Source organism: Rhinichthys klamathensis, unplaced genomic scaffold (genome assembly GCF_029890125.1).
Source record: "Rhinichthys klamathensis goyatoka isolate OS25496 unplaced genomic scaffold, OSU_Roscu_1.1 h1tg000105l_1, whole genome shotgun sequence".
NCBI classification, from domain to species: Eukaryota; Metazoa; Chordata; class Actinopteri; order Cypriniformes; family Leuciscidae; genus Rhinichthys; species Rhinichthys klamathensis.
The window spans coordinates 2,254,387-2,269,514 of record NW_026606644.1 but is presented as its reverse complement, the minus strand read 5'-3'; the positions used below and the strand labels follow the sequence as shown (position 1 = coordinate 2,269,514).

The 15,128-nt window shown below is 37.3% G+C and overlaps 1 protein-coding gene across 2 annotated transcripts in view; it reads right to left on the bottom strand.

The window, feature by feature from the left end:
- Positions 1 to 14,869, bottom strand: part of pax3a (paired box 3a) — a 31,825-nt gene extending 16,956 nt beyond the window's left edge. The window contains exons 1-4 of one of the 2 annotated variants that reach the window (XM_056253521.1): positions 14,444 to 14,869; positions 13,309 to 13,544; positions 12,545 to 12,671; positions 12,115 to 12,258 (exon numbers count right to left, since the gene is read on the bottom strand). In XM_056253521.1, the coding sequence (XP_056109496.1) occupies positions 12,115 to 12,258; positions 12,545 to 12,671; positions 13,309 to 13,544; positions 14,444 to 14,528 (592 nt within the window). In that variant the 5' untranslated portion in view covers positions 14,529 to 14,869. Of the gene's footprint in view, positions 1 to 12,114; positions 12,259 to 12,544; positions 12,675 to 13,308; positions 13,545 to 14,443 lie in introns of both variants that reach the window. The other variant, XM_056253520.1, reaches the window with a different exon arrangement.
- Between the last annotated feature and the right edge of the window lie 259 nt (positions 14,870 to 15,128).

Genomic DNA, 15,128 nt, shown 5'->3' with positions numbered 1-15,128 from the left:
GCGAAAAACTCAAAGGAAACACTTTTCTTGTTGACAACATTGTTGTCGTGTAAACACACCCTTAGTCTGTAGTTGTGTGAAAACACTTGTTAAGCCGCTGAAAATGCCACTGAACATTTTTGACTTGAAAACATCTCATACTGGTAAATGGCAACACAGACAGATTCAGTCACTGTCCTTCAGAATTTCAGCAGGACAGGAACTCACACTGTGTCCACTTCCCACAGCATACCTGTCCCAGTACACCACCGACAGCTCAGACCATCTATCATGCTCATCTACTCTGCATCTCTTTGACTTTTGACTGAGGTTTTGTCTTTCATCTGCAAAAATGCCATTAAAGCAGACAACTGAATGTCTAGCTACATTACAATGAGTGACATGATGCAACAAGAAAAGGAGAAAAAGAAAAAGACAGGGGAGGCAAGACAGGTAAGCTTGTGGACCCCTTAAAAGTAAAAGTAAAGTAAAGTTAAAGTAAAGACATTATCCAACCACATGAAATAATGAAACAACATATATAAGCACTAGGGGAGTAAACATTTGCTTTGAAAAACTAAATCATGTGTCATAAAATCTGGAATTGTTGTCATGATTTGGTTTGAATTCTTTTGACTTATTTTCAAAAATAAAATGTAACTGGAAGGATAATCTACACCTACGAGTTGACATGATCTGGATATGGAGGGATTTTACTGTAAATAGGACTAAAATTATATTTTATATAGAAAACGAACACGTTACATTGGGTTTTATTGTATTAATTCAAATAAATGATTTTGCTTATTACATTCAAAATAAAATTCTGTAATCAATGCATTGCACATTTTTACACCTCTAGACACTTTAATATGTCTTAAATGATAAAAACGTAGTAAAGTGACCTGCTTAACTTCACAGTAGTTACATATAATAGTAATTCTGTAGTCATTGCTTAAATATCCCATTAGCTGGAGGACGTGTGGAAGTTTTGGAGCTTTTAACCAAAGGAGTAGGTCTATTGTTATTTAGTGAGTGTTAATTCACGATACCAGGACATGGTGCCTCTCGCTCACACATCAGATTTATATTCCTCTCACACACAGGACAAACACCACAAACCTGCAGCCTGCCAGCTACACACAGCATTTATCAGTGCACTCGGGAAGAGAGAGAGAGAGAGAGAGAGAGAGAGAGAGAGAGAGAGAGAGAGAGAGAGAGAGAGAGAGAGAGAGAGAGAGAGAGAGAGAGAGAGAGAGAGAGAGAGAGAGAGAGAGAGAGAGAGAGAGAGAGAGAGAGAGAGAGAGAGAGAGAGAGAGAGAGAGAGAGAGAGAGAGAAATGAGTGCTCTGAATGAACTCCGTAGCATTTGGATGGACGTTAAAGTGGATGTGGTGAATTCCAGGCATAATCACAGAGAAACAAGAGAAGACTGCAAAACAGAAGCCAAAATGACGCAAAGCAAACGCGGCTTTGTGCAAAACTCGAAGAGAGTTTGCTGACTTTAAAATGATGGATTTGAAAACCCACAGGGAAACTATTCACTGTAACGGTATTTTAACGGTAAAAGACTGTAAGAATGCTACAGTGCAAAACTGTTAATTGGTTAACAGAAAGTTTCCTTACTATATACGGTAAATAACTGTGATAGATCTAACGGTACATTTAATGTCATTTTACTGTAAAATACCGTTCAATTTACAGTTTTTGAAAGTGAAAAGAACAACTCATTGTATAATTTACAGTGAAAAACCGTAAATTGACATTCCCACAATTCCCTGCATGACACTTCACATTTGATTTATTTTTGTTGAAATAACTATGTTTCTTCTTAGTTTTCTTAGTTCTTTTCTAATCAGTTATGTACATTAGGGTTTTATGTTACATTTAATGTTGTTAAATTAATGTTTATTGAATTTTTAAAATGTCATGTGTTTTACCATGATGGTGTTTAATGTTTGTGCGAATAACACTGTGCAGCTTCAATATAATAGTATTAACTTTCTTGTGGAAAATTGCTTGTGATGAGCTTTGATTTATCATGTGACTCTCATCACTGCTGTGATGATTGTTGGTTGTCAGTGTATTACAATGGTACAAAACAGATATTAATGCTTCAATAGGTTGGTAAATTATCATTATATCAGATAATGAATTACGGTTTAATACTGTAAATTTTACGTTAAGTCTGTAAAACCAAAAACGTTGATACCGTATTTTTGACGGTAAAGTTCTGGTAACCACAGCTGCCAGTTTTTTTCCGTAAAAACAACGGGATTTTTTTTTACAATTGCTCAAAGGTTGCTAATTTCATAGCTCAATAGACTTGAGTTCTCAGCATGTCATCAAACTTACTTCTCAAAATATCTTCTTTTATGTTCCACAGAAGAGAGAAAGTTCAAACAAAATGAGGATGAGTAAATGATGACAATTTCTATTTAAAGCAATAGTTCACCCAAAAATTAAAGTTTTATCATCACTTACCCTCAAGTTGTTCCAAACCTGTATGAGTTTTTTTCTTCTGATGAACACAAAAGAAGATGTTTTAAAGAATGTTGGTAATCAAACAGTTGATGGGTCCCATTAACTTCCATAGTAGGGGAAAAAAATACTATGGAAGTCAATGGCTACCGTCAACTCTTTAAAATATCGTCTTTTGTGTTCAACAGAAGAAAGAAACTCATACAGGTTTGGAACAACTTCAGGGTGAATAAATGTTGACCTTTTTTGGGGGGGGGGAGGAGGGATTGTGAACTATCCTTTAATGATCAACTTTGTCTCAGATGCTTCTCCCAATGTTTCTTAAAACACAAAACCGTGTTCATTATTGACATGCAATAAAATCAATCAGAATTTAGTCTTGGAAGAATTTGAGGAGAAACATTTGAGTTATTTTAACCTGACATCATATCTGAGCACAGTCTGAAGCATTTTAGGGGGTCTTATCTGCAACATGTGAAACTAATGAAGTGTTTTTCCTCAGAAGAAACAGACTCAATTTGCTGAAGATATTGAGATTTGGAAAAGATCTCCTTTGTGATTTTCCTACAGGAAAGTCAGGTTGGCAACTCTAACGCAACACGCACTTTGACGCGCAAACAAAGCCGCAAAAACAAAGAGAGATAAAGTGAAAGTAAACACAAGGATGTTGGAGCGAGAGCACCAGCGTCCACAGACGACCATCTGGGCAGTTTATAGCTCCTGGTAGGGGAGAGTCTTCTCCTCCTCAGGGGCTGTTAAATGGTTGGGTAATTGAGCTCCTGACATGTGTTCCCCAAACAAAACAAAAGAGAGAGGAGACAAATGAAGCATTTATTTGCAGCGTGGAGGAGTGCTGGCCCTTTCAGCCCGCACCCCAGCCAGCCACTGGTGAGTGAATTAAGGAGTATATAGAATCCCAGCAGATGTAGAGAGAAGAATGGTTAACGGAACGATCACGACTCCATCTGGGGTTGGCATTTTGTTAAGAGGGAGGAGCAGGGAGTCACTCAACTCGCTAAAGAGCCACGACCCCAGCAGCTGCCCCGAGAGAAACCGAGCGAGAGAGAAAGAGAGGAAGACGGAGGAAGAGAGACAAAGAGGAGAAGAGCGCGCTTGAAAGATCATTTTTAACCTTGCAGGTGGACTAAAACAAGACCGGACACTTTCGGACAGTATCATCCTTGAAATAGGCCTACTTTCTGGATGACTAACTGCTAACTGTGCTTAAAAACACGATCAGGGGTCGAGTTTGCCTGTTGACTATATGGGTGCAAAAGATGCAAGATCCAAAAGTTATTAAATGGCCTGGAATTGCTCATATGATATTTATTTATTACCTATATGATTATATAATAAGTCAATATATCAATATACACTACTGTTCAAAAGTTTGGGGGTAGTAAGATTTTTGAAATGTTGAAATATGTTTCATATGCTCACCGTAAAATATTACAGTTTTCTATTGTATTATATTTTTTTAAAATGTAATTTATTCCTGTGATGCAAAGCTGAATATTCAGCATCATTACTCCAGTCTTCAGATGATCCTTCAGAAATCATTCTAATATGCTGATTTTCTGGTCAAGAAAGACACTATCTTAAGTTCTTTGTGAAAACCCTAATATTTTTTTTCTATCAGGATTCTTTGATGAATAGAAATGTCAAAAGAACAGCATTAATTTGAAATAGAAAAATTTATAAATTACTTTCTTTTTGTTCAATCTAATGCATCCTTGCTGAATAAAAGTATTCATTTTGTTTTAAAAAAAAAACCTTACTGACCCAAAACCTTTGAATGCTAATGTAACAAATAAATTCATAAAATATATAATCACACAAAGTGAATCATGGTTTTAAAAAAGCCAGTGAGTTTTTAAATCGTTTCTGTGAATTAAAAAGAAATACGTTAAGGTCCAATTTTAGAGACGGACACAAGGAACATAAAGGTGGGATGCTGAGGCATTATGGGTTCCCAGCATGCTTTGCTCATTATGATGTCAGAACAGGACAGAGGTGCCTGTTGCAGCATGGAATCGCTCCCAACAACGGGACAAAGCCAAAACGCAGCACCCACGCAGCGACTGCACCGCAGGAACACACACCACATGCTCCTAAATATACGCGCTCGTTACATTGACATCACGTTATATTTATGCATGCTTTTGTACCAAACATGCACATATTGAGTAAGCCATTACTGGGACAGGTGGGTCAAATGCTAAGATGACAAAATGACGCAAAAAATCACTACAGATACAATCCACATGTTGAGCAAAATGTAGACTTCACCTCTCAACATACAAAACACATCATCTTTGATACTCACTTCTACTTCTACAAAAGACCTAAAACTTATTGCACCGCATTAAAAACTTTTGAAATAAACTGTAGAATTAATTGAATCGTTTATGCTTAAATATTCAATTACAAATATTTAGTTTATCTTTAATATAATATTTAAAAATAATTATATAAATTATATTTAAAAAATATTTAAAAAGACTAAATGCAATTTTATTTAACAAGAATGCACTGAAAATCTGATATATTATGCAACATTTCTCTTGCTTTAGGGATATTTAGATGTTTTTTGCTCAAAGAAAAAAAAATACAAATATAGTGATTAAGAATTTGATTTTTAAAATTGTTTCTGAATTATATATTCTAATTTTCTGTGGAAAACTATGCAAAATAGCACATTCAAAACACAGTATAATGCAACCATTTAATGTAAATCAGTTCTTTGTGTTGTTTAGTTTCAAAGCATTTATTGGCCATCATAGAGTGTCTGTTACCTGTCACACTGAACAAACACATTATCTTAACCCGCACTTCCAACAGAGAGGGAGTTTGCACAGCCACTGACCCAGGACTCCCCCTTGACCCTGCCCAGCCACATCTCACCCTCTCTGGGGTACAAAAAAGAGACTGGAAGTCCTATGCAATGCCCTGCGGCCCTGATTCAAATACACACAAACGTTTGGATTCAGCAGGAACTTGGTAACCACACTAAGTAGGTAAAACGTCTTGTGTTTCTTAAAACAACAGCTAATGTGCACCACATTTTTAAAAAAGAACCAAAAAGGGTTTTACAGTCTAATGCCAATAGGAACCTATATAAAATATTAAATCGATTTAATATATGCGACATCAAGTTTTTTAAACCAACAAAAGTGAGTGAACTTAACCTAATTCTTTATATGAATACGGGTATTTGTTGAACCTAAGGCACTTTGAAAAAACTCACTGTAAAAAAAAGTATTGCTGTGATTATTTATCACAACTTCAAAAGAAAAAATTAGAGTAATAAATAATGTGTTGTTTCAACTTAAAAAAAAAAAGTATGTGTTTGTACTTGACTTAAAATATTAAGTTTAGTTATCTTTAGTTAGGTTTAAAGTAAGGTTGATATTTAAGTTATCACAACAAACTTTAAGTTCTGAAATAACTGCAACAATACTTTTTTACAGCGTTGAAGAATCGTAATTGTTAAAGTTCAAAGGCTATGATGCAATTATGAAACATGAAGTTCAAAAACCTACACAACAAAGCGTGTAATGCATAAGAAACACTTAACAAAGCATATTTCATACATGGTATTGTAAAATGACAGCGTTTCCCCTGCAAATTTTACCCATTAAACTCACTTTTTAAAATGATGTAAACAGGCGAAGACAACAGTTGGAACATGTTCGAAGTTCCAATTGACAGTCTTCTGTAAATTCTCCAAAACCAAATGAATTCTGTCTGAAACAAATCAGAAATTGCACGTTTGAGTTGGAAACGATGATTTCTGCTCGTCTAAGTTACATAGAGTAAAGAAAGTGAGCTAACAATGGTCCACTGTAAGCTGGAAGTCATAAGGCTGGAGCTTCACGCAGCCACTAAACCTTCCAGAACAACGAGAAAACTCGAGCTTTTAGTCACCTTAACATGATTCTGCCGTCATTTCTTACAGATTCCCTCTCTCTCAGTGTCTCTCCCTCTCTCACCAGCATCGTTTGGCAGTTAAGTAGTGAATTTCCTCAAGTTAAGTGATTGACAACGGCGTCTAGCTCTTCTCAATTAACTGCCTCATTGTGAGGCTTTATGGCAAGGCCCCTGAAACCCTCGACCTCTCCTTTCTCCTCCTTTTCATCGCTCCTTTGCCAGAGTTTCACTCACACAAACACTTGCAAGAAAACAGAGCGCTCTATTCGGCGAGGAGCCCCTATTCTCATTGACCTTCTATTGCTCGCTTTTTCTTTTGGACACTTCAAACCGTCTTTGAGAAGAGAGGAGTGGAAGAGGAGTCCATCAGTCGCTAGGGGCTGGTCCGGGTTTGACCCCGCACCCCCACTTCAAAGATGCTTCGCATTCATTAATTGTTCTTTGAATTAATATTTGAGGATCACAATGCTGGTGCCAGCGTCTAAAGCGGACCTAATGAAGCATACAGGCGGCATTCACTTGGAGATAAGCTTGGTGCGACCGCGTGCATGCATGTTTTCTTCCTTTGCGTGCCACTTTGAAATCAAATGGAATGACATCATGTGGAAATGATGCACGGTCTAGGTCGTTTCTGAGAACGCCACGCAAACGTGCGAATGGGACAACAACGACTCTACACATTGTCTCTCGGTCAAAAGACGTTTAATCTTTATTGCCGCCTAAAAACCTCGATTGATGTTCGGATAACTTTGTGCGATCCGTAACCTCGATAAACTCGAGGAGGGAGAAGGGCGAAGCTTGTTAGGTTTCAAGGAGCTGCTGAATAAAAGGCAGATGATTGCTCATCTCCATTCCCGCAGGGCCCCGGAATCATGACTGAGGAACATTCCAGCAGAGAGAGAAGAACCCTTGTTTATTGATCGAAGAGGCAGATCTCAAAAGAATGTATAAAATTAGACCCCGACGAGCCAGATATGGCTATAGTTGCCCATCTGTGGTCCAGTATTGGGCAAATACATCTGGCTTTACAGCTCCGAGAACAATTGTGGTTGCGAAAAAAAGAAATCGTCCCAAAAATATCTGTTTGTTATTGTGTGACACAGCTGTCTGTTTTTGCCGTGCATCTTTTTGCTCTCTCTCCTCAATCTCCCCCCCTTTTCTATTGAGCAAGTATCCAGTCAGCAAAGCAGGCAAAAGCCCTATTTTATTTACACAAACAAAGTCCTCCTTGCTTTCTGGGACAAAGGCAGCTGAATCTTTCATGTGTTGTCATTGCTTGATTCTCTCTGTCCTCCTGGCTATTGGCCTGCTGGGAGACAATGAGCCCAGGAGAAAAGCAGCAGATTGTTGGAATGCAGCTCAATGAAACTAATTATTACATGTTGACTGCGTTCACCATGGCACGTCTGAAAGCACTAAGCTCATTCAATTGGCCTCCACGGGACTCCCTTTCAAAAAAACTTGATCCCTTTGACTGTTTGTATTTCTGAGTTTTCTTTTTCGCCTGCCGTGAATGAGAATCTGTGAGAGAGGGGCCGTGGCTCTTTGATGACTTTAGTTACTTTTAATTAGCTAAATGAGGCTCGAGGATTGTCAGTTTTCCCAAAGTTAATGGTATAGGAAAAAGGAGGGGATGTGCTCAGGCAAACACAGCATTGTGGGAGAAGTTTTATCGATTCACTTATGACGCCAGGCACTAGAACCGGCCCTTGACGTTCTTAAAAACTGTCTTTGGAACGTCTTAGCTTTCGTTTTGTTAACTGAAGTCATTATAATATTTTTAACCTAAACAAGAGGAGCCCAGACTGATCCAATCATTTTAGGGGGGGGGATTCCAACTTACGAAAAACATGATTTTATATATATATTTTTTAATAAATAGAATGATTTCTAACTGATCATGTGACTTAAGACTGGAGTAAAGATGCTGAAAATTCAGCTTTGCGTCACAGGAATAAATTACATTTTTAAATATAATTAAATAGAAAACAGTTATTTAAAATTGTAATAATATTTCTGTTTTTACAGATTTTTTTGGATCAAATAAAAGAAGACATGCTGAGCATAAGAGACTTATTTCAACATTTAAAAAAAAGCGTAAACATTTTTAAAATAATTTAAAAATCACAAAAATCTAAATGTTTGCTCTGAGCCTCCTGGTCAAACAACTTTTGAGAAACATCTTTTAAAGTGTATGCTCAATCCATGTATTAGTAAGCAATGGTCCTCAACTCTGCCTTTTCCCAGACAAATAAATCTGAAGGGGTCTTTGCTTTGATCTCAAGCCTTTAAGGGGCCCAACAATAGGTTTTGAAGGAGCAGGGGCCCAGATCCAACACACCCCTCTTACCCGACAACTATAGACTCAGCAAACACGTACTTAATCAATATTTGGCTAGAGAACACCCTCTTGATTCTGAAAACACCCTTTTGAGATTTTAACTGAGTACCGAATAGGAAAAAACAACAACTCCCACAAGCAGGGAGGAGAGAGTGAAATACAGCCAGCGCAGAATCAGCCCACTGCAAACAAACGGACGAGAGTGAATGGAGAGAGGAGAAGTTTACAGTGTGTCAATGGAGATCAGGACTCATTGAGTTTTATGATGTAGACACATCTACATGTGAATAAAAGCCAGAGGTGATTGATCCTTCTAGGAAAACAAAAACATTAACGGGGCTTTGAAAAGGCTGTTTTCCTTTCTCCTTTCCCCTTGCGCTTCCTTTCTTTCATTCACTGTTTTGTTCTTTCTTTCTTTCTTTTTTTCAATGCAGATATAGACATCTAACTAACTGTGTTGCAAGTCCAGGTTTAAATGCATGCAAATACAACACAAAAAGCTTCTAATGCTTTATCCCTAAAGAGTTTCGTGAAAAATAGCTCTGCTACATTGTTAAAAAAAAAGGTCTAACAAGATGTTTTGACTTATCACAATGATTTCTGCCAAGTAAAGGTTGGATTAAGTGTCTGCAAATAGCAAAACTGTGACAATCACAAACAACCATGCTTAAAAATGCATGTTGGGAGCTGGCAACAAACCCTTATCAAATCAGCAACATTGCTCAAATCTGTGATTAAAAAAACACTCCATACACCTGATAACACTTTTTTTTTGCAGAAGTTTGTTTAACTGGATTAAGTCATTGAAACAATAAAGCAGGACAAATGAACAATATTATATACACATTTCAACCTTTAAAAAAGCAAATAAGATGTAGTTAGCCTATATCAACTGAGCCAACGCACAATCTAAAGTCAGTCTAGCTACAATACAATACAATAACAATATGGAGAGGAACTAATGACTCAAACAACTTTGAGTTTACTTCACTAGTTTTTCTTAACTCAGCAAGGTTTTTACAGTGCAGAGTTGTGCGTTTCAAAAGTTCATATCAATCATCCATCTCCAAACAACAACAACATATCGACAGTCGTTTGTTAAACTAATTACCAACTGATCTGTATTCGTGATGGCGGTGCTGGAAAAGAGAGAAGGAAAAGGCCAGTGAGGAATGAATGCGCGCCCCGGGCGGAGAGGAAGGGGGCGGGTTTTTGTCCTGAGATGAAAGTGGGGAGGAATAAAGGGCTCGATTTAATCTACTAGAAAAGGTTTTCATTGCAATGACTGAGTATAATGTGCGCCAATTGTAGCGCGGCCCATGACGCGGGGTGAATCCGGCTATAGCGCGCACAGAGCTCAGTTTCTCTCTCCACTTGACATCTAGAACAAACTCCACTGCGCAAGAATTTCAGGCCTGTGGGGGTTAGAAAAACGCGCTGCCTGTATCAATTTCCAAATTAATACATACAATTTCTTCTTCAACTGGGGAAATGGGTTTTGCCTCGAGGCTATCGCCTGTGTGAATGTTAAAGATTTTTGTGATATTGTGACACGTTGTTTTGACATTTGAGTGTCACTAATTAAATTTCCATTTGAAAAAATGCAGTTTGATTGGCTAATTAAGCCGATTTAATGAATTACTACCTGTGCGAATTTTTCAGCGATTTTCGCAGCGTTGTTGTGTCTGCAACACCAGCACTGTTAGTGGTGCTAACGGTCAACTAGGCCTAGGAGTAAAGCATTTTAAGCAAGCAAAATTTGAATCACAAAAACGTTTTTATGATAATGTTTGAGTTGCTAATTAAGTTTCCATGAAAAAATGCAGTTTAAATTCGCTAATTGGGCCTATCTAACGAATTACTATATCTATGTGAACTTTTCAGCGATTTTCGCGGCGTTATCGTGTCTCCCAACAGCTAATGTTAGCAGTCAACTATCAGTAAAGCATTTTAAACGATCAACATTTTAAGCAAAAAAAAATTTTTATGATAGGCCTACATGTGATGTGTGCATTTTTAACAAATGATCTGAGAGTAGGCTACTTCTGATTTGTCGATATATACCGTTTGATACAGGAAAGCGTAAGAGCGGCGAACTGATATGAATATGCCTAACGTTACCTTCTCATGTGGACTCGTAATCTTGCTTTTATGGTTACTGAAACGATTGTTAAACAGCATATGCAAAAAGAATCAATTTCAGACATCAACCTATATTTGTTTTGACATCCTTTGGGAACTATGGGGGTCAGATCAAACTCCTTAGGCTAGGCTATTATTTGTTCCATAGGCTATAAAAAATTGGCTGTATTATGTAAAAAAATAAATAAATAAAAGTAGTAGGCCCATTAAGCGCTTTTACTTTAAACAATCGAACAAGGAATTCTATTTGAATCCAAATATTTAAATGTGAAACGTAGGCCTATTTGTAAAATGCCCTCGATCTTAAAATTCATAGCCTACATTCTGATCAACAAGTGTTAATTGTATGCTTAAATGTAGGTAAATATTAAAACATCCTAAAAATTAAGCATAGGCCTAACCTCCGAATGTTGTTGACGTCGTTTTTAGGGTGACATGATCTAGCTAGAAATGGACACATTATTCAGGCCTCGAAGTCTAAAACACTTCTGAGTCGGGGCTACGGTCATTCGTGAATAATTCATCTCTCATTGCCCGTCCATAATGTCCTCTCTCCACCTTTTGTTGGACCGTTTTTTCTTCCTTTCTTTCCAAATTTTGAAAAGCTTGGAGTCTTTTGTCAGGACCAAGCTACTGCTAGGCCGAGCTTTGTCCTGGGGAAACTGAAGCGTGAGTCTCATGGACTCTTTCGCTTTTGTTTCCCAAGTTCATCCTCAAGTGTCCGATTGTGCACCGCAGGAGCGTCTTTTAGTGAACGCTATTCTTGGACAAATGTTTGATTTACTGATTCGGCCAGTTTCACTCCAGGAACGTCTCGTTTTAGGAGGTTAATCTCCGATGCTCCACAATTCAGTCTCAATGAGTTTAAGGAAAGACAAAAAATATATATAGGCCCAATGAAGGGAATGGCCATTTTTCAAAACAATCTATTGAGCATTTGGTTGCAAAAGATTCAAACTAAAACATAAATAAAAAAATAAATCAATAAAAAAATATCCGTAATGTGCTTATGACATTCACGCACTTCCAAACCCCTCAGCTTTTTCAGAAAATAAAATAAAATACTGTCTTAAACGAACATAAGCAGGCCTATATTAGCATCTAATAATAATAATAATATGCATGATTGTGTTGTTATTATTATTATTGTTGGTTTTAAGAAGAAGAAGATGTTCTAAAACTAGTAAATGCATCGTGCTCATCTCAAATCCGCAAGGAAAAAAAAAACTCGTCAGAACTTACATCTGTCGCCGAGAATCCCGTCGATGCTGTGTTTGGCTCGTCTTTCGTTTTCCTCGATCTCCCTTTTTTCCACTTCATCATCATCCTCATCTTCATCTCCGTTTCCACCAAATTTACAGCGCAGCATGCGGCTGATGGAGCTCACTGCGGAGAGGCATGGAAAGCGTCATGAAATGACATCACACAATTGCACTTGTTGAATGTATAAATGTCTGAAAATGCGCTGGTAGGCTAAAGGTAAATGGGTAAATCTAAATCCTTAACACGAGGCATTTAAATCTTAATAGGCTATATAAGATTATAGGGCTGTTTTAAAGTCACAAGCCATCTGTGTTTTTATTATTATATTTTTTTTAAGCAACAGGTGTGGTAAAACAATATCTTAAAAACATGAACTACACTGCAGAGATTGCCAGATAAAGTTCAGTACCTGAGGGGACGTTATTTCGGTCGCAGATTCCATCTTTCAGAAGTTTATCCCGAATCTCCCAGCTGAACATCCCTGGATTCTCTCGCTTGTATTCTTCGATTTTCTTTTCCACATCGGGAGTTGTGCTCTGCTTTTATTACAAAGGTAACACGATCATTTATTTAATTTGTATATCCTTAGCCTATATAGTTTGCTAAAACACTTTTAAAATATCCAGCAACAATTAGAACAAGAATGTATGGATAAAATAATCGGTTTGTAGGCTATTTAGTTTTTTGAAGTTCATAACAGAATGTTTATTTCATTGTTTGGCAGTCATTAAACGAGGGAAAAATATATTGTCTTTTGTAAAACAATTTACAGTAAATTCGCATTGCACTTAAAAAAAATAGTTTGACAGACTCATGCCATGGCATAGCCTGCCTTTTTATTCTCTAATTATTTAATAAATAATCTATGCGTTGGTGCTTCAAAAGACTCACAGACAAATTAACTTATATAAAGAGCATTTTTGGCTAATTAGAACCATACAAAATGACTTATTTTTTGCTGAACTTATAGGTGAGAACTATTAAATATTTTAGCCTTTATTGTGTATACTAAAAAAAACGATGGGCACAACCATAAAAAAAACTAAATATTTGGTAGTTCTGAAGTCAATCAAAACTCTTTATTTGCAAAACTCCGTGCACAGTTAAATGTAAAACTGATGTAAAGTGTATAATATAGTCAATAATCCATTCAGCCCTATACATATGTCCTACCTTGGGTTTACTGCCACCAATAGCACCGGGCCGAATGGATCCGGTCTCCTGGTACCTGCATAAAATTTTGGACACGCATCCGTGCGAGACGCGCAGCTGTCGGGAGATGACGCACGGTCGTATCCCGTGATGGGCCATCTCTACTATCTTGTGGCGGATGTGATTGGGCAGAGGCCGTCCGTTTATGAAGACTCCACCGAGCTGGTTCACGCGGCCCTGACCTAACGGCGTGGAGACTGCAGCAAGAGGAGGAAAAGTCAGTGACTGACACTGTATTCAACCATTTCCTTGTGCTAAAAGTCCAAATATAAGTATGATCTTTCCTATGATTAGCCAACAAACAAATACACAACAACAATAAAACTAATTGCGTATATTAATAACAAATGATAATTATTTATAAATAGCCTACTATTAACAAAAAAAATTGTTGGCCTTTTGAACAAAAAAAAAAAAAGCCAATTAATAACAATAATTTGCAAATGTTACTTGTTGCCATAACATTTAAAGTTTTTAAAAAGTAGCTAAAAGCTGTAAAGTTTATATCTTTTATATATACAATATTTTATATAGGCTAAAACAAAGTTTGGAAACACTCATTTTAAAGTGTCATTGTTACATATGTAACATGTAATTACTATAGTAATAACTATAAATTATGCATATTTACAAGCAACTAACCTTAAACCCTAAAGTAAGTAGCCTACATGTTACTTAATATTACTCAGTACTTAAATGTATTACAGTGTAACAAAGACACCTTAAAATAAAGTGTAACCCAAAGTTTTTATAGAACATGTTAGCTAAGTAGGCTATTAATAAATTGCATTACATTACTCTACTAAAATTTATATCACTGTATAAAATGTTCGCTTGTTTGTTCTTTGTTTTGTTGCAGCTTGAACGTGGTTGAAAAACTGCAATTTTGTAACATTGGCAGCACAAAAGAATTAAACCCGAGTTTTTAATGTTAGTGTGTTGACATTTTTACACTGTAATTTCCAATATTAAGGCCCATAATGTCCCTTTTCTTTCTCCAATCAGAATATTGAAGTGCATCAGATCAAATCTGTTTTATGAAGAATCAACTTTGTGAATGCAGATCTAAGCCAAGGCTGAGAAGCTAACACCTTACCCTCCAAGGAATAGCCTCCTCTCGGGTAGTTTTGGGGTGGCGTGGGGCGCATCATCCTGGAAATGCCCCCCGCTAATGCGGTCATATCTCCTCTGCACGAAAAGAAACGGGTTCACGAGCACTTGATAGAAGAAGGGGATTTATCCAAAGGAGAAGCACTTATCGTCAAGTGTCAGTGGACTGTTAAAGTATAGCTAGTCTTCAGTTGAAAACGAAAAGTCAACTTCAAAAGTCAAAACGTCGCTGCCAATCCTCTGAAGTTAATCACGGATATCCAGGTTTTCTCAAAGCGGTTTGGAAGATAAGATTCTCAGAGCTTCAGTTCCGTTGTTGTTGACACACTTGTTGTTGTGAATTGAAACGGTGATCAGTGGCGAAACATTTTATCAGTTGTTGAGTTGTTGGCTCCTTCTACCCATCGAGGACTGTGATTGGTCGAGGAGGGAGGGTCCAAAGATCTGGGAAAGCCTTCTGATTGGTCCAAATCTCGAAACTTTCTTGTGCCATGACCTCGGGAGTTCAAGGGGATGTGACACTGATAACACCCTCAGACATAAACTGTGATGCTGAGAGCAATCTGGAAGATAACACTGACGTTTTCTTAAAATGATTTAATTTCAATAACATTTCAGTTTCTTTAATGCATTGGTTTGGATCAGTGGTTTTCGACCATTCAAGCCCTCCA